This window comes from Rhinatrema bivittatum, chromosome 4 (genome assembly GCF_901001135.1).
Source record: "Rhinatrema bivittatum chromosome 4, aRhiBiv1.1, whole genome shotgun sequence".
Lineage (NCBI taxonomy): Eukaryota > Metazoa > Chordata > Amphibia > Gymnophiona > Rhinatrematidae > Rhinatrema > Rhinatrema bivittatum.
Window position 1 is genome coordinate 250,809,015 of NC_042618.1, and position 20,358 is coordinate 250,829,372.

Genomic DNA, 20,358 nt, shown 5'->3' on the forward strand with positions numbered 1-20,358 from the left:
TTGGTGCATGTCTTTGCAATTGTATTGTTATGGTAAGTTTTAAGTGGAGATTAATTGATAGGAAAGAGGAAGATAGGGAGGCCCTGAGGTGTCCCATTTATGTACCAAAAGTCCCTAAAATCATAGACCTTTTTTTAAGGTGCCTCTTTCTTTAAAACCTAAAGACTGTATTTTTTTTGGGTCTTCCCATGCTAAGAGGCAATTCGCGATAATCCCATTTTTTTTTATTTTTGATTGCAACTTGTTTGCTGTAAATGGACATTGTTATTAAAGGCAAACATACAGCCGAGTGGGAACTAGGCAATCAGCCATTTGGCTGAGATAATGAATTAGTTGCCAGATATTGATTAGCTGATGATGCGAGCAGAACTGTATTATAATAATGAGACATATGGAAAATGGGCCATTTGAATACAGCCCTGTATTGAAACACCTTGCTGCACCCCCATGGTATGGGAGAAGAAATCAACAGTGTTGCAATGATCCATTTTGGTCTCTTGACCCAAATGACTTGGAACAAATTGGGCATCCTGACATTTAAGGAAGTATAGGTTTTGTGTTCAGTTCCAAATAATGAATTAAGAGACATGTAGTCTTTGCTATTAATTGCATGAAAAGCATTATAAAAGGACTAGGCTGAGCCTAGATTTTTGGCAGCAAAGAAGTCAGCCCCAATATTCAAGATCAGAGGAGCAGATTATGCAGAGGAAAGGAGGAGACCCCAGCATCGGAGAGGCATTTGAGGAGCCTTGGATCACTGGTTACAGTGTAAGATACTTCATTTCATAAGTGGGTAATGGGAAGAACCTGGACAGTTAGGTTCTAGCTTGGCATATATATATGTTCTCAAACTAACCTGAGAATACATATATTCATTTATACAAATCAGCAGCAAGAAACTTATACAAATGTATTTTCAATAAATTACATATATATGTGTGTTATCTGAGTCTTTAGATTTGTGCCAGTAAGTGCTGGAGCGTATGTACATAGCACTGTTGATATACGTTGCCCATTCAGTCCATTCTCCAACTGGGATAAATAAACCCCAAGAGTATATAATATTTACATTAACTACCCAAACTTCCATCATTAAGCTTCCCATAACAGTATGCTTTTAATTTTTCTGTTTGGCTGCTTTTGAGTTTTGATGCATTATTTGTATTTGCGAACTAATCCTGTGGTTTGCTTCTGTAGGTCTGAGGTGTTTTTGTTATATGGTAGTAAGAATCTACTTTGTATGTTAATGTGTTGGGATATTTCTTTTGCTTCTGAAGCTATCCCTGTGGTGTTGGGATTCGGCAGATATAGCCATGCCTCAGTATCTTCTCATAAGACCACCTCCATGCGTTCCCACGTGTTGATCTCTCCTTTATTGTCTGACCCTACTATTGGTAAGTTATTCAATGGGGGTTCCACTGTTAAAATTGGGTACATCAATGCTCAATCTGTTCGTAATAAGGGGCAGCTTATTTTTTTTATCTTCTTTTGGATTTGTCTTTTGACATCCTCTGTATTACTGAGACATGGCTTTCTGACGCTGACACCCTTATTTGAATCAGTTATGCCCATTTGATTACTCATGAGTATCATCTTAAGGCAGGCAGATGAGGGTGGGGGGGGTTGCTCTTATTTTCAAGGTTATGTTATATCTTACATGTTTTGCATGTGAATTCCTGGCAGATTGAGGACTTTGTGATGCATATTTTTATTTGATCCTTACTACTGGTGTTTGTTCCTTTCAGCCCTCTGGCCCTAATGTAAGTTGTGGCATCTTTGCAGTTGTACCTCCCTTGCTTGGTTGGTGCTTCTGACTTGACAGCTTCCCATAAGAAACAACACATTTCTATGAAGGCATTGTCTGACTGGGGCCCTGTACAACCAATTAACTTTACAATAAAGTGGAATCAATTGTTAACTAAGAATGTTGTCATGTTGAATCATGGGATCAAACATGGAATACTGTTCCACCTGTTAGAATTATGTCCACTCATTCAGCTCATTACCATACCCCTTGCTATTTTAAAGAGCATGAAGTTACCAAAGCAGTTACTCAAGACTTTGAATGGGGTCAGTGGAAAGATTGCCAGGCTTTTCAAGGGAAAATATATGGTTACGTTGCGATTGTATAGAACAAAACGTCAGGTTTGATGGAAAAAAAAAACGCCTTTGTTTCCTAAGATCACTCAGTTGACCTTGAGTTATTCGATGTTAGCAAAAGTTTCTTAGAGAATTGTCCACTATGTGGAAATTACTGGTGTTAATTGGGAATTCCTGGCTAATTACTTTCAAGACTAGGTGGCTGTGGTACGAAAGACCTTTGTAGAGGAGTATAGTTGATATCCTAGTGACATATTAGCTCTGTGAACCCCAGCCACTTGGACTGAACTTTACAGTTTTAATTTAGTTGTTGTGACTAGATACATTTAGAGGAACCTGAAGTAAGGTGACGCCTGCCCTTTAAAGGATGCCCTAATTGGTTCCTTAACTGATGTCTCTCTTGTTCTGGCTGCTTTGAAATGGGTGACTGTGTGTGCAGGTCTAAAGAAAATTGCTTTGCCTCTGACTTATTGGCTGATTTCTAATTTCCGATCTCTCATGGTTGAGTAAACCTTTGGAAAAAATGTTTTGGATCAATTGCAAGCGTACTTATATAAACAGGACAAATAACCACACAAATGAGTGACATTATCAGATGTGTCCAATGGAGAAAAAAAGCTCGCTTTCAGCCCTTACAAGATAAAAAAACAAAACTTTTGAGCATGGATGGAAATTCCTGTGCTAGTGATTTAACGAAAAGTGATGTTGTCTCTTTGAGATGGTAATGAAATCTCCAAAAGCCCATTTAAACTCTACGCATTGCAGACACAAGATGGGTATTTAACCTGCATAATTTGTACTTATAATGCCTGGACCTACAACATACCATTTCAGCTTGTAGCCCATTTGGGAATCTGTCTCCATGAGCTATCATATATCGCAATATGAAATAAAAATATGAGCTCTCATCTTTTTCAGGGAGAGAAACTCTTTGTCTCAAAGAAGTTGGTACCAGTTATGTTACAGCCAGGAGACTTGAGAGAGAGATCCAAAAAGAGAAAGCAAGACCATTTTTCCAAAAAGGCATAGTGACACTCTGAGCTGAAGTAACATGGAGCCGAGCCCTTTGGACAGAAAAAGAATACCTTGGCACTGACGTATTCTATGGCTCCATTGGCCTCTGCTCCATATCTCTTGGCACCATTCCTCTTGGCACTGTGTTCCTCAGTACAAGAATCTATGGCCCAATGTTTGAAATCCTCAGCCTTAGAGTACAAAAAACAGAGTAGATCTAATTTGGAGATAACAGAGCACCAAAGGGTCTGTTTCTATCTCCTATTCAACCCTTTGGTTTTGACACCAGATTCCAATTTTTCTGGGAAAATGCCATCCCTACCTCCGCTACCTGAGGCTTTCATACAGAAAACATGAGGAGATTTTGTGAAACCTATAACTAATCCTATTCAACCTTATCCATTAAAAGATTTCCCCAATTCCGATTTTGGGATGGGGAAAGTCTCATATGTAACTGATCCCCCTCAAAACTCTTCAATTCTGAAGCTGAAGACAAGTGGAGGTACTCCAATAATAATTCCAGACTGAGGATTTGAATAATTTTGACTCCACCAATTTACTGCTTTCCATAGAGGAGTCTTTCGAACTTCTACCAGATCCATCACCAGAGATGCAAAAAAGTACAACTGTACCAGAGGACATAATCTAGAAGATCTTATAATTTTAAATGGAACATATTCTCAGCATGGTGCACAACAGTCAACAAGGACTCCACCTATTCAATGGCAGCTATACTACAGTATTTGCCATCTTTCCAATACAAGGTCAAACTCTAATTCATTGAGAGTTCATTTGAGTGCTGTAGTGGCTAGCCATTGTTCTTCAGTAAAAGTTCCTGTTTCTCCTAGGGCAAGCAGGATGCTAGCCCTCACATGTGGGTGACAGCATCCGATGGAGCCCGTCACAGAAAACTTTTATCAGGGTTTCTGGAAGCTTTGACCAGCAGACCGAGCATGCCCAGCTTGCTACTTATCCGCACGTCCATGCGAGTTCCCCCTTCAAGTCTCTTCTTTTCCGCAGTGCAGTTGTCTTGCGGGCCGTGGAGCTCTTCTTTTTCCACTTTTTTCCTCGATATCCTCGTGCTTTTTTGTCAGGTCTTCGTTGGGCCCTCCTTTGCAGTTGGTGTCTCCTCAGTATGGAAGGTCTTTTTTTGGCCATTTTTTCCAACTTTGTGGTCTATTCTTGACTTTTCACCTTGCGGTGTCCAGTCATCGACCGCACACCTGGTGTTTTTCATGGCGTCGACCGGTTTTCGTCGGTGCCCACAGACCATGTCCATGATGGATCCGCATAAGGTTTGAATCCTCTGCCTGGGGGCCTCACATGACATCTGAGGGTGCAATCTGTGCGACCATATGGCACCTAAAGGGTGACCGCGCCTTGATAAAATGGAGAAGCCTTTTGGGACCCTGAAGTCCTCTACACCTGCATCTGTCCCTTCGCCTAAAGATTGCGGGGAACCATTCAACCTGCTTCCCCTTACGGTCCCTCTTGTTAGTACCTCCAAGGATTGGGGGGGGGGGGTTCAATCCTCTATCTCCCCACTCTTCCGGACATCTGGATCATTGGCTTCCTCGGCGCCAGGGAAAGACCAGGCAGAGTATTGGAAACAATCCTGCAAGCATTGACACCGGTCACAGTCAATGCACGGGTCCAGTTCCAGAGTGGCATCGGCAGCTGCCAAGCCGCCATTGAAGCGGCACCAGCCATCGGAGGCCCCATCCTCCAGTGCTCCCGGTAGCCCAAGGCGTCCCCCACTGACACCGGTGCAGGGCATCATGCCACCTCAGAGACACAAGGGAAGAGCCTTGACCCCCTCCATCAGTCTTGGCCACCCCGGACTTCCAAGAGGGAGTTGAACCGCAGGGTGCAGTCGGTGCTCAAAGAGCTGCAAAGCGTTGAGCTGCCGGTGCCGCCGGCCCCCATACCAGTGCCCGAGCCTCCACCATCGATATTGGCACCATGCTGGGGCTTCTGGGTGCCCTACCGATGCAGCCAGTGCCAGAGAGGCCCTCTATGCCCCATCAGCCACTGGAGCGATCCCGATTCTTGGGTCCTTAGAGGAGGAAGATACGGCTGGTACCATGTTCCCTCGCCAACGGTTCCCTAAGCCTTTGCCGGATCCCTCCGGCTTATCATGGCCTATGATCCCCCTCCATGTCAGGGGAACCATCGATGCCACCGGTGCCCTCGAGGCATCCAAAGCCTTCAGAGCCCAGGGCTGATGCCCCTCATGACCTCACCAACGACTTGCTGGTTCTAGTGAAGAGGGGGGGCCCTATGACCCCTGCGGTGACGATTCAATAGACTCATCCTCAGACTACTCAGATGACCCCCTTTTGGAGCCCTCCCCTCTGGAGGAGTGGTGCCAGTCACCACTCGAGGATTTGTCCTTCACGGGGTTTGTTAGGGCTATGGTAGAGGCCATTCCCTTTCAGCTCCTTACGGAGGAGGATGCGCATCATAAGATGCTGAAAGTTCTCCAGTTCGCTGCCAAGGAAATCATGGCGACTCCGATCCATGAAATTGTCAAAACTCCTCCTCTGCATGTGGGAGCACCCCATTTCTGTTCTCTCCCCCCCCCCCCCCCCCCCCCCGTTAACAGGATGGCCGAAGCCACCTACTTGGTGCAACAGGTCGTGGGGTTTGGTAGAGTCCAACATTTTGCGGCGGGTCTTCCCCCAGCAACAGCAGGAAGCCCTTTCTGCTATTGCCATGCTGGATCTGGAGGCAGGAAAACAAGAGGTGCATTCCACCTATGATGTTCTTGAGACGGCAGCCCACTTAGCCACTGTGGGCATCTGCACCAGGAGAATGGCTTGGCTCCGGGCCTCTGATCTCTGGCCAGAGGTCCAGGACAGGCTTGCCGACCTCCCCTGCACAGGTGACAGCCTGTTCGGGGATAAGGTCCAGGATGCGGTGGTGCAACCATCATGATACCCTTCAGCTACTTGTCCGCTAGTGCCTCTGAAGGACCCTTTGCCAGGAAATTCTCACAAACCCTTTTATCAGCAGAGGAAATATTATCCTCCAGCCACTCGACTCGTCTGCCTCGCACCGGTTCTAGGGATCGTTCCCGCCAATAGCAGGCGCTTAGACCCCCAACCGGCTCCCCAGCAAACCCCAGCCACATGCTTTTGACTAGCAACAAGGGAGCATAAGTCAGCTGGCCATACCCTTGAAGCCAGATCCCCCAGTCAGTAGCAGGCTTCTCAGCTTTGCCTGTCGCTGGGAAAAGATAAGACGTTGGGTCCTCTCCATCGTCCACCATGGGTACCATCTGCACTTCAGCCGGTTCCCAGAGACCTCTCCCCCATGTCCATCATGTGGTTCTTCCGCTCATTTGGTCATCCTTCAAACGGAACTCTCCGCTCTCCTTGCAGCGGGTGCGGTGTTTCTTGCAAGAGAAAAATTCAAAATGGTCTGTCTGGGCACGCTGATCCTGCTGCTCCGAAGAGGAGATTGGCTTTGCTCCCTCAATCTGAGTCTTGCGCACACATTGTGATTGTCCCCAACCACTGGAAGTACCTCCTCTTCGTGTTGGGGAGTGCCCTTTACCAGTACAAGATGCTGCAGTTTGGGTTGACATCGGCCTCCCACGTCTTTACCAAATGCTTAGTGGTGGTGGCTGCCTACCTCGGGTGTCACTTGGTCCATGTGTTTCCATACCTGGGCGACTGACTGGTCAGGAGCGACTCTCACTCCGGAGCCTTGCAAACTCTGGCCTTGACAGTTGCAGACCCTGCAGATGGGGTTCGTTGTCAACTTCCCCAAGTCATACCTCTGCCAGTCTCCTCAGCTGGACTTCATCAGCACCAAGCTGGACATGGCACAAGTGAAAGCATTTCTGCCCAGGGACTGGGCGATCTCCCGTGCCTTGTTGGCTACCCTCGTCTGCAACAGCCGGAGGGTGCCAGCCCGCCTCATGCTCTGCCTACTGGCCATATGGTGGCCTCTGTCCATGTGGTTCCTCTGGCCCACCTCCACATGAGAAGCTCCTGATTGGCCTTGCAGTCCCAGTGGCCCACCAGGCCAGAAATACTCTCTAATGATATCTCTGGCCTGGTGGGAAGACCTTTCCAACTTGGAACGAGGCAACCAGAAGAAGACGGATCAGTAAAAATGATTATTTATCACAGTACGTATGCCCAACTCTGGCCGAGTTTCGCTCTGTGCTTAGAGCTGCCTCAGGGGCTACTATAACAATAAAACATGTATAAAACATTTAAAAAACATATAAATATGAGATGGCATCACAATGAACATAAATCATAAAAACAATATGTAACATTTAAAATAATAAATGCTTGTTCAAATTAAAATATATAAAAAATACACAAGACAACAATGATGTATGTATCTGTATATAGAAACTAAAACCATTTCAGATATTCTTATACGTGAGGTGCTTGTTCAATAATTTTCATACGAATAGTGTGCACATGATCCTTTTTATCTTTGACAAAAGTTAACTCCGAAAATGGTAATACTGCTAATGTATTAATGAAAGTGAAAAGGTAACGTCAGTATAGCCCTTCGTTATGAATAAATGTACCACTTGTTTGTAACACTTTAATAAAAACATTAATCAAAACATCTTACTGGATGTGTCTGTGTTCTGATATCTTTGCCCTTTCATGAATACAAGGCGCATGAGTTAAAACAATCTCTGCACCATGCAGTAAAAAAACCTTAAAAATATAAAACAAAATAATGGATATTCTATAGCGTGAATTCAAAAACCACATAAAAAACCCTAATAAATGCTGTAACAAAAAGTATGAGACATGCCTAAAAGATGGCCCCCATCTACATGTATCCTAAAAAAAATAGAAATAATTACAACATAACAAATGTGTGACCAGAAAAACAAAGATATCTGCATTTAATGCAGACTTCTAAGATCTCGCCCAGAATTTAAAATAATTTAAAAATAGTTTCTTGTCTTTGCTCATTTTACATGCACATTCGGACATATTACAATGTAGGTGTAATTATCCCCAAGCCAACCGGAAATACCTTTGCCGACTGCACATGAGCCGTGAGAACTTAATTATACCAACCAAAAACATAAAAACTAGATTATAAAAATAAAGTGCCAAGAAATGTTAAGGCAACTATGGAATTAATGCAGTTTTATTAATGCTGCCACTGTCAAACATATGGGAGCTAAGCTTTTAATACTGATTCGATACACTGTTAAAACATTAAAAATCTTTAGAATTTGAAGCACACTGAACTATTTTAAACACTATATTGAATCGCACCAAGCTGACCTCACCATATTGAAACCGGCTTCTATGCTAATGCTCCCGGTATGCCGGCGGTGACTACAAAATACTACAAATCTTACGAGATACCTATTTATACTGCATAATGGCCTTATACACATGTACACATGCCCATTTATTCTGTCTATGAATAAATACCAAACTTACTTACATAACTCTGAGATTAGTCACATTTTAAAATTTCAGCGTTTCTCACATTGCTCAAACCGGAAATGACACTACTTGCTACTCATTCAATACAGTAACTTTGTTTACTTACTGTTGACAATTATCACGATGTTTGAATGAGACAACGTGGAAGCTAGCAGTCCAGCGGACCAATAATGCATGTAATAAATAACAGAACGGGGGACCAAAGGTAAATAAAACACGATTGAAAGGGGATTACTAATACCCAAATTCATAACTCTAAAAGGACTAAAAAAGTATATGAAAGGACTAACAAATTAAGATGGAGATGCCATGTCTCTAAAACAGTAAGAGGGTTATCAAAGTGAAACCAGAGGAATAAAACTGACAAAAAATGGAGCTGGAGGAATAAATTGAACCACATAGGCTGAGGGCAGAGTGTTAACCTACAATTAAAATAAAAATAAAAGAACAAATACCAATAAAAATTAAATATTCAATAAAAATATCATGAAAGGATTGAAAAAATATAAAAGTGGTGCCAATGCCAAAAACATGAATTATATACTGACACATTTGCACTGTACAGTTGGCCTGCATATTCATGCCATATTATAGTGCAATAGTATGATGTAGAAGTGTTCTACAAAAACACTGTATAATGTATTTCGTTGTTCAATCCATCAGGTATCAGTCTTGAAATTATAAATTCATTTTTGTTCCAATTTTAAAAGCATACTATTCAAATCACCGCCTCTCCAATTTAATTGTGGTTTCTTAATAATACAAAATTTATAGTCCATGAATGTATGCCCTACTAGAACAGAATGTTCGACCAATGGTTTACTCTCACTTTTCCTATTAATAGCACTCTTGTGTTCTATAATTCTTTTGTTGAACGACCTAATTGTTTTACCCATATACATTTTTTTTTTACAAGGACAAATCTCTACATAAACAACACCAGCACTCTTACAATTTGTAAACCTATCTAACTGATATACCTTGACAGCATGAATAGTAATACTTTTTTTTTAAATTCTTTATTTATGCATTTTTCAATACACATTTCCCGGACAACATTCTTGTAACAGAAAAAGAAAAGAAGATAATATGTAAAAGAAAAAAAAAAGGAAAAGAAAAATAACACACTTCTCTCTTTATATTACAGTTTACACAAAATCTTCAATTCTACTAGTCTACAACACTTGGGATCCAATAAAGGTTACCATTAATAAAGACTTTCTTCACAGATTTAAAGGAAAAAACAGCTTTCCAGAGGATAAATCATACTTTTAGGGCACTCACAGCCCTAGAGGAGAGCAAAAACTGAGTTCAATACCCCTCTATGTTAACTCAAATCCTTTATCACACAGAAAAAAAGTGTCAGCTGTGGAGGAAAGAAAAAAAACCATACTTATGACCCTTATACACAATAATACATTTGCAAGGAAACTTCAGGACAAAGGATGCCCCTATCTGCAAAACTTTGGGTCTCAATAAGAGAAACTGCTGCCGCCTCTTCTGTGTCGGTCTGGTCACGTTGGGATAAATTCTGACTTTGAATTTCAGGAAATTTTCATTTCGATTTTTAAAGAACAGTCTCAAGACTCAGTCCCGGTGTGATTCAAATGCAAAAGATACCAGCATTGTAGCAGCCTGTGCTGTTTCACTATCCGATTGTTCTAATATCTGGGATATATCCAAACTAGGGATTAGCTGATCCATTTCTTGGGCTCCAAGCTGTGTAGGCTGTATTTCCTGTTTCTTAAATTGAGGTAGATAGTAAACCTTAAGCAGAGGTGGTAGAGCCTCCTCTGGAATCTTAAGAATCTCAAATATCTTTTAAACATGTCCTTTGGTACAACATAAGGTAGCTTCAGGAAATAAATAAGACGTAAGTTTCTTCCTCTTATTACATTCTCAAGATTCTCAACTTGTAGTTGCAGCTGATGATTTTCTTTTTTCCTGCGTAGCCTTCCATTTATTTATTTCTTGTTTCATTTCACCATTTCCATCTGGACTAATACTTTGTAAGTTTTCTATCTTGAGAACTCTATCTTCAATATTAATGTTTTCCACAATTGAGTTTAACTGCATAGTCATAGCATTCCATAGACTCACTATTGTTTCCCAAATCGAGTCAAGTGTGATTAAAGCTGGTCTTACCAGGATTGGAGTTTAAATCTTTAATAATGGGCTTGAAGTCGTAAGTGTTTGCTCAAGTTGTTCCTGGAGTCCTCCTACAGAATGTGAGCCAGCTAGAACCCCACTGGAGCCTTCTCTGCCGCTTCCTCCAGCTTCTGGAGTGTGCTCTGTCCCCGCCGGGTTTTCAGATACGTTCGCATCTATGGCGTCTATCTCTGCCATCGGTTCACACCGGTCTCTGGAGGCCACTGGGTTAGCCGGTGGAGCCCTTAGGATCGGAAATAGCAATGATGAAAAGTCCGGGGGGGGGAGGCAGGGAATTTCCCCTCCTGCCTCTCCCTCCAATGACTATGCCTACGATCTCAGCCTCTGAATGTGGGCATCCATAGGGCCCAAAATAGGGGTTCCTGGAGGGGAGGGACTGCGGGGCCAGCCCTCTCCTTTGTCTGTTTTTGGGCCGTGTGCGGCATTTAAGTTAAAGTAATCCAAATCAGGAGAGACGAAAAACACCGTGGCACCCACTAGCTGTTTGACGGCGCCAAGAATAGTAATACTTTTGGTGTTCATATTCACAGCACAAACACTTCAGTGACCGCAAGGTCTGTGACAAACAGGTCTAATATCTGACAGGCTTTGTAACGGTAAAGCCGATGGTGATATTAAATCCTTTAAATTTTTGTCTCGCTTGTTAGTAATCATGACATCTCTATCTTTAAAAGCAGGTAAAACCTGTATAATATGCCAGTATTTCTTGAGTATTTTATTAATTTCATGAAATAAACTTGTGTAAGTAATGGGACAAACAATATTTGTAGTATGGGATTTTTTTCTTAGGAATCAATAAAGTAGTACGATCTTGTTTAGCTGCATGTGTGAATCCCTAGTTTATGCATTCTTCAGGATAACCTCTTTCCAAAAAACGTGTTTTCATTTCTGAAGATCTTTTTTTCAAAAGTGGTTTGATTTGTGCATAGCCTCCTCAATCTTAAAAATTGTGTATAAGGCAAATTCCTCATAACTGATCTACTATGGCAGCTTTCATATCATAAAAATGTGTCTTTGGGTTTTCTAAACACATCAGTTAAACTATGATCAGTATGCGTAATTAAAATATCTGAAAAAGCAATTTCTTTGTTATTAAAGACCATATTAAATTTAAGATTGCAGTCCAAACCGTTAAGCCAGTCATTGAATTCTATTAAATCTTTTTTTTACCCTTCCATATCAAAAATATCATCTATGTATCTTTTCCACAACAAAATGTTCTCTGCATATTTATGGTCTGTCTATTGGTTTTCCTTAAATTTGGCCACATAGAGATTAGCTGTCGAAGGAGCCATGGCTGATCCCATGGCCACACCTTTTGTTTGGACATAGTATTGCTTATTAAATGAAAAGAAATTCTTCGTGAGGGCAATAGATGCTAACTCTATGATTAAACTGTGTAGGTATACGTATATGTGAATTTCTGTTCTTGACAGTTTCTTGAATGATCTCCAAGGCTTGATCTTGAGGAATGTTAGTATATAATGATTCCACGTCAAGTGTGACCAATATGATGTCATCGGTTATTACTGGTAAACTTTCAAGGATTGTGTTAAAATGTGAAGAATCACGTACAAATGACGGAATTAATGGGACATATGGTCGTAAAAAGTCATCAATAAATGCAGGTAAGGGTTCCAGCAAAGAGCCAGTAGTAGCTATGATGAGTCTTTCCAGATCATTGACCAAATCATTGGTCAATGATTTATGTATCTTAGGTAATATGTAAATCGTTGGCATTATAGGATGTTCTACCTTAAAAAAAAAGAGAGTTCTTTTGGTTAAAAAATTAGATGCACTAGCCACAGCTAGAATGTTATCTATTTCTTTCGTTGTGGTAACTGTAGGATTTTTACATTTAGTATAAAAGGTTTCGTCCGATAATTCTCTCTCAATCTCTCCCATGTATTGTTGTTTATCCATTATAACAGCCCCTCCTTTATCAGCTGGTTTGATAATCATCTTGACTTAAACTCTTAATTGCTAACCTTTCAGATTTTGATATAATATTCTTGTATTTCAATTTATTTTCCTTTTTGGCAATGTCTTTAAAAATCAAAGCTTCATAAGTATGAATGATGGGGTTAGTTTGTCCTTTTGGAACCCATTTACTGCTGGATTTGACTACTGATATATCATTTATTTTCTGTGCCGTATTACAAAAAACATCTAATATTCTCAATTTTCTAGTAAATTTAAATAGCTCAATACGTGTTTGAAACACGTTGTACGAGAGAGTAAGTATGAAGGAAAGTCCTTTACTGAGGACTGATCATTTATCCTCATTCAAAGTTCTTTGTGAAATATTAATTACTCTATTCTTATTGTCAATCAAACTATTCACTGGAACAGATTGTAAAATCCCATTGTTGTCTTGTGTATTTTTTTATATATATTTTTTATATATTTTAATTTGATTGATCATTTATTTTAAATGTTACTTATTATTTTTTATGATTTATGCTCATTGTGATGTCATCTCATATTTGTTTTTTAAATGTTTTATACATGTTTTATTGTTGTAGTAGCCCCTGAGGCAGCTCTAAGCACAGAGTGAAACTTGGCCAGAGTTGGGCATACGTACTGTGATAAATAATCATTTTTACTGATCAGTTGTCTTTTAGTTGCCACATTGCAAAATTGGATCAGCTTCCGCTGTGTTTTCTGGGACTATCCAACTTGGAATAAGGACTTCCCTTCCATCCTGTTCTGCCCCAGGTTACCCTTACCACCAATGCTCTCTTCCCTCCCCCAGGGCTGGGGAGCCTACACAAATGGCCTCCACATGCAGGGCCTATGGACCGCCGCTGAATCCCGCTGTCAGATAAATTTTCTGGAACTTTGAGCAATATGGTATGCCCTGTGGGTGAGTTGTCATCCAAGGAAGCTCTGATCCAGATGGGCAACCAGGTCGCAATGTCATACATCAACAAACAGGGTGGCACGGGCTCGTTCCTCCTCTGCCAAGAAGCGATGCAGGTGTGGAACTGGGCTCTGTCTCAAGGGACATCTCTGCGAGTGACTTACTGCCAGGTCACCTCAATGTGCTGGTGGACCATCTAAGCCGGTCCTTCCGCCATACGAGTGGTCCCTCAATCCAGTAATAGCGGTCGAGCTTTTCCACTGATGGGGTTCGCCGGATGTGGACCTGTTCGCCTCCCCTCACAACCACTAGGAGAGCAAGTTCTGCTCCCTGATATCGGGGACTGACCATCAAGCCTCTGATGCCTTCTACCTTTATTGGGGGAAGGGCCTCCTCTATGCGTGCTCCTCTCGAAGACTGACGAAGCTTCACAAGGGGACCATGATACTCATGGCACATTCTTGGCCTTGGCAGGTCTGGTTCCCATTTCTGCAGGATTTGTTAGTGCGGACGCCCATTCAGCTGGGGACTATGCCCGAACTTATATCGCAGAATCAGGGTACCCTGCGCCACCCGAACCTCTGGGCACTGGCCTTCGTGGCTTAGATGTTGAGCTCGTAGTGCTCCAGCCTTTGCAGCTCTGATTGTTTCTCGGGTCCTGGTAGGAGTCCCGGAAACCTTCGAGCAGGAAGTCCTACAGCTCAAAGTGGAAACATTTTTCCATCTGGTGCGGGGATCATGGATTAGACTGTTTCTCGTGCCCCCTTCCCCCAGCTGCTGGACTACCTGTGGCACCTGTCTGAGTCTGGGCTCCAGACCAGTTCCATCAGGATACACCTCAGCGCTGTCAGCGCCTATCATTGAAGTGATGCTGGCATGCCCGTTTTGGTCCAACCCTTAGTGGGCCGCTTCATGCGGAGTCTCCTCCAGCTAAATAATGCCCCCTCTTCAACCTCTGGTTGCATCCTGGGACCTTAATGTTGTCCTGGCACGACTCATGCTGTCTCCTTTCGAGCCGCTGCAGTCCTGCGACCTGAAGTTCCTCACCTGGAAAGTCATATTCTTGGTGGTGATCACTTCAGCTCGTAGAATCAGTGGGCTTCAGGCTCTGGTTACATACACGCACCATACACAAAGTTCTTCCATGATCGTGTGGTCTTGCATATGCATCCTAAGTTTCTGCCCAAGGTTGTGACTGACTTCCACCTCAAATCAGTTCATCGTTTTACCTATCTTTTTTCTGAGGCCTCATTCCCACCCAGGGGAACGGGCGCTTCATACCCTGGACTGCAAAAGGACTTTGGCTTCCTACCTGGATCGCACAGCCAGCCCCAGACAGTCCATCCAGCTCTTCGTGTCCTTTGACTCCAACAGGCTGGGGGTGACGGTGGGTAAGCAGGCCTTATCCAACTGGCTGGCAGATTGCATTGCCTTTTGCTACGTGCAGGCGGGCCTTCAGCTAGCCTGCAGAGTTCCATAGCCCACACAGAGGGCTCACTCTGTGTGGGCTATGGCGTTGGTTCATTTGCATGCAGTCCCCGTCATTGAAATTTGCTGAGCACAACCTGGCGTTCTCTTCACATGTTTGCAGCCCATTACTGCCTAGATAGGGACGACAGTCAGGACAGTCAGTGCCTTTGGTCAGTCAGTTTTACGTAATCTTTTCCAGTCTTGAACCCAACTCTTCTTGCTTCATGCTCTTGTGGGACCCAGACCGCCCCCTGTTCACCCACAGCGCTGCAGTTGTGTGTTGTGCCTGTTGGCACCTTGTTCGGTTGCTGTTGGTCTCTCTACTTGAATGGGGCGGTCTGGAGCTTTATACTCGCCCACATATGAGGACTACTATCCTGCTTGTCCTAGGAGGAAGTGCAGTTGCTGACTTGTAACAAGTGTTCCCCTTGTAGCAATCGCATCAGCATGAAGAGAAAGCAAATTGCCAGCACTGGTAACATACACATCATTTACACAAATTTTCCCAAACAAGATTTAAGAACTTGCCCAAAATTCTTGCCAAAGATAGTTTCACCTAACCTATTCCATTAACCTAATGTTATTTCCAAAAGGTCACTCATCTATAGCTGTTGCATATTCAAGCAACAAACAGGGCTATCTAGTTAAAGAACAGACTTTGTCTATGTGATTAGCACAATGTATCTTATTGTTACTCAAAGACCAAGGTACAGCTCCCACAAAAGCTGATGGTGCACCATCTAAGAGTGACTGCTTCTGCCGTGGCTTATCTGAGTTGAGCCTTTATTCAAGACATTTGCAAGGTTACATAAGAACATAAGAAAATGCCATACTGGGTCAGACCAAGGGTCCATCAAGCCCAGCATCCTGTTTCCAACAGTGGCCAATCCAGGCCATAAGAACCTGGCAGTTCACACGTTTTTAAAACATTATTTGGAACAACATTCCCATAATAGTATTTTTGGCCAGGTGTAGTTCTTAAAAATGTATTTAGTTAACAGCTTCAATGTCTCCCTTCCAATACAACAGGTTGAAAAATATGTTCATTATATAGATTAACATGACCATAATGATGAACGAGGGCAAACCTGAGCTAGTCGGCCATTTGTGTGGCTATTTTGTCATGCTTGTCTATGGAGAAAGTAAAGTTGCTTACCTGTAACGCGTGTTTTCCATGGACACCAGACAAATCTGCCACACATTCGAACAGGCTTTTAGCCTGAATAGTTGACCCCGTTTTCCATAGTAGTACAGAGACACTAGGAGAGGAGGGAGAGGAGAGTCTAAGAGGGAAGGAGGGGAGATGGGTGGGTGGAGGGGAGGAGGGTAAGATGGATGGGTGGAGGGAAGGGGGGTACCTGGGAAGATGTGGCAGAATTGTTGGGATTTGAAAGGGTTTAGTTTAATATATTTTTAGTCAGCTAGCTTTTGGTTTTAATGTATTTTAGTCATGTACCATGTTTTGTTTTTAGTATATATGTGTTTGAAGGTTGCTACTGCAACTTCAATCAATGTAAACCGCCTTGAAATGAACTTGAAAGCCGGTATATAAGATTGAATAAATAAATAAATAAATAAACATCCTTCCCACGTCCCAGAAGTTGAAGCTCAGCTAGGAAATAACTATTTGGGTTTTAGCTTGTCAGAGTTGTTTGTTTTTTCTCTCATTGGTTCAGTCTGACATCCATTTCTGTGATTGATTTTCTTCTGCTGTCCACAGAGAACACCTGTTAAAGGTAAGCAACATCAGTCTCTGCTTAATCCATTTCAGTGTGGCTTTCAGGAGTGGTACAGCTCAGAGGCCCTGATGGTTATGTCTGAGTCCATCTTTTTGTGACCTTGACAAGGTTGGGGCTGCCCTGTTTTTGTTTCAGCAGCCTTTGACACACTGAACCATTCTATTCTGCTTGATTGTCTCTAAATGTTGAGGTTCAGCAGGACTGCTTTAAAATGGTTTGAATCATTCTTATGTAGTAGATTCTGACCCTGGTTTTCAAAGCCATTCATGGCCTTACTCCTGGTTACATTGAGAACTTCTTTATATCATATTCTCCTATACAACTTTTAAAATTCTCTGGAAAATACCATTTAGTTGAGACCCAAATAAGAGTATCTTTTGCTGGTGTTACGTTGTGGAATGCCCTGCCCTTTGATGTTAAATCTTTTTTGCACATGCATTTCAATCTGACTGTCTTATAAAGTTTTGTGTGTTTGTTTTTTTAACATTTTATTTAGAGACAGAACATGGTAGCATTGTTAATAAGCACAAAATAAGCAAAAGGGGACAGGGTCCCAGGTAACCTTCCCATAATATACAGGAAGCTTTAAAGGAAATGATGAAATTTCCAATACGGGCCCCAAATTTTATCGTAATAAGGTACATTGTCTCGCAGTATAAAAGTTAAGCTCTCTAATAATGCTACAGAACAAACCTGGGTTCTCCAGTGCAGCATTTGCAGGATCAGTAATCTTTTATATTTATCGATCCTCTGAGAACGCCACAGTCCAAGGAGGCAGAGACCCGGGTTCAACAGGAAAGAACAGCAAGCCACTTGCTCGATAAGTCTCCCCACCCACGACCAAAAGGCTGATATGATAGGGCACCCCCACCCAGACGTGGAGACAGGACCCAAGCTGACCACAGCCTCGCCAGCAGAGTGGGGAGGAAGAGGTGGAAAATTTAGAAAAGAACAGTGGGAGTCTATAAGAGTGCATGAGTAGCCTAACCCAGTAATTCAGCCCTCTTTCCACAGAGAGACGATTTATGCACTCTGTGCCAAATTCCCTCCACTCCTTCGTACTGATTTGGATCCCCAGATGAGAGCACCATTGTCTCTTCACCCTTAGTATAGGCTCTCTATTAACCCATGTCTGAATGATAGCACAATACAAGAATGAACTAGTCTTCCGACACATAAATCCCATAGTAAAAGCAAGTTCAAGGGATGTGGGAGAGACCCAGTGCCATCCTTCTCATTCCCTCCTGTCTAATTCTTGCTTCAGGAAATCGTAATAAGGTTGAATATGGGCCAAGATTTCAAATTCATCCTGAAGCTCAGAAAAAGACATCAGCCTTTCCCTCTCATAGAGATGACCCAAACTAGATCAGCAGCCCACCATTGTTTGGCAGCCTGAGTGGATAGTTAGGGCAGGATTCTTCCAGAGGGGGGTAGAAAGCACATAGTCCTTTTGCTTATGATACCAAGCCCTCTTGGGGGGGAGGGGCGTCCCCCTGGCGATAAAGGGGACAATAAAAGACTGCTTGTATGATCTGGATGGGTCTACAAATAATCAAAACCATATTTCAGTGGCCCACAAGATCGGCCAGAAAGCTCTTGTAGAACTCAACTGAGTAACCATCCGGACCTGGCTCTTTTTTTTCCCTGGGAGATGAGAGATTGCGTCCTGAATCTCTAGAGTTGTGATAGGGGCCGCCAACCTCGCTCTCTGGGGATCAGTCAAAGATGGCAGAGGCACGTCAGCAAGATAGTCCATAACATCAGCGACCGAACCAGGGCCGTCTGACAAATATTATTGTGCAAAAAATTATTTAAATCTGACATTGATACCCTCGTTAGAATACAGCAAGGTACAGTCAGTCCAGCAAATGCCAGAGATCAGTGTTTAGAAACAGACTGCCTATGATCCTGTTTGCTAACTCAAATACTCTGACATGAGTAGCGAAAAATTGTCTTGTATGGTTGTTCTGCTTTTTTCCTTTGTCCTACCTCTAACTGTTCTAAATGAAGTGTTTTTTTGGAATGTTTTTCTTGAAACTATGAATAATTTGCTTATTTTAGATGTTTGCAATGTTTCAGTTGTACTCTGCTGAGAACATTTCCTTGTATTAGTGGAATATACATGATTTGAAACAAATATATAACTTGTTACAAAGTAGGCCATACCATTGTAAAAGACAACTTGTGCTCATTGTACAGTTACAAAAACAGTAGTCACAAATACCATTATTGAACTTTAGAGCGCATCTCATATCACAGTATATCTCAAGGGATGGGAATAGTTAATATTCATAGTGCCTTATAAAAGTCTTCACTCCCTGGTATGTTTCTCACTTTCTGATGTCAAAAAAATACAATTCAAAATACATTAAAGTAGGAGTTTTTTATTTATCTACACAATATACTATACACCTCCATTGTATAAAAAAAAAAAGTTATAGAAAATATTCTAAAAGTAATTGTATATAAAAATCCAAAAAGTCTTAATGGCATAAGTCTTTATACTCTTTGACTCAATACATTTTGCAGCATTAACAGCCATGAGTCATTTAGGGTAAATACCTACCAACTTTGCATGGTGGTATGGTACAGTTTTTGCCCACTATTCTTTGCAGAAGATCTCAAGCTCTTTCAGTTTGGTAGGGATCATCTATGGACTGAAATCTTCAAGCTCTGCCACGCATTTTCTATTGGATTCAGATCTGGTCTTTGACTGAGAAATGTGAGAACATACCTTTTTCATACTGAGGTACTCCATTTTTGCTTTTGCTTTGTGCTTAGGAACATTGTCCTACTGAAAGGTGAATCTTTTCCCTAGTCCCAGGTATGTGGCAGACTGAAACAGGTTTTCCTTCAGAATCTGCCTGTATTGTGCACCATCCTTCTTTGCCTTTATTTTCACAAGCCTCCCTGTCCCTGCTGCTGCAAAGCATCCCCCCAACATAATGCCACCATCATGCTTTACTATAGGAATAACAGCAGGATGATGTGCTGTTTTTAATGCCACACATCGCTTGGCATTGAGACCAAAAAGTTTCACTTTGATCTCATCAGACTACAAAACTTTCTCCCATGTTTGTAGGGTTTTTTTACAGATGCTATGCAGCACATATGTCTTTTATTCAGTGGCTGCCTTTTTTACCAGCCTCCTATGCAGGCCATGTTTGCGGAATAATCTAGAAATTGTTGAACAGTCAAAATTTTCTAGTCTTATTAGATCCTAATTAACATGCATTCTTATGGTCATGTTGGTCCTGGAGAAGGCTGTATTCTTTGGGGTTTGTTACAATTTATTGAACTAACATAAGAATAACCAAAGATCTTACTTTTGAAGAAGTCAGTGGTCTTGAAAGTTATGTAATACATATTCTTAAGATTTAGTCTCGCAACCTACAAATAATTCATCAGCTTTAATTGTTTAAATATTCCCTGAATTAGATATTTTTCCTTGTATGTATTTATTTATTTATAACTTTTTATATACCGAGGTTCAATTAACAAGATTAATTATCACTTCGGTTTACATTACAACCAGCAAAAAATAACAGAGACAAAGTCT

At 41.9% G+C, this 20,358-nt stretch overlaps 1 protein-coding gene across 6 annotated transcripts in view; it reads left to right on the forward strand.

Moving 5' to 3' along the window:
- Positions 1–20,349, forward strand: part of RESF1 (retroelement silencing factor 1) — a 243,477-nt gene extending 223,128 nt beyond the window's left edge. For 4 of the 6 annotated variants that reach the window (XM_029600019.1, XM_029600020.1, XM_029600021.1 and 1 more), the window contains 2 exons: positions 1,278–1,394; positions 1,746–1,774. In XM_029600019.1, the coding sequence (XP_029455879.1) occupies positions 1,278–1,394; positions 1,746–1,759 (131 nt within the window). In that variant the 3' untranslated portion in view covers positions 1,760–1,774. Of the gene's footprint in view, positions 1–1,277; positions 1,395–1,745; positions 1,775–12,163; positions 13,066–16,736 lie in introns of those variants that run through there. The other 2 variants (XM_029600023.1, XM_029600022.1) reach the window with 2 other exon arrangements.
- Positions 20,350–20,358: the final 9 nt, after the last annotated feature.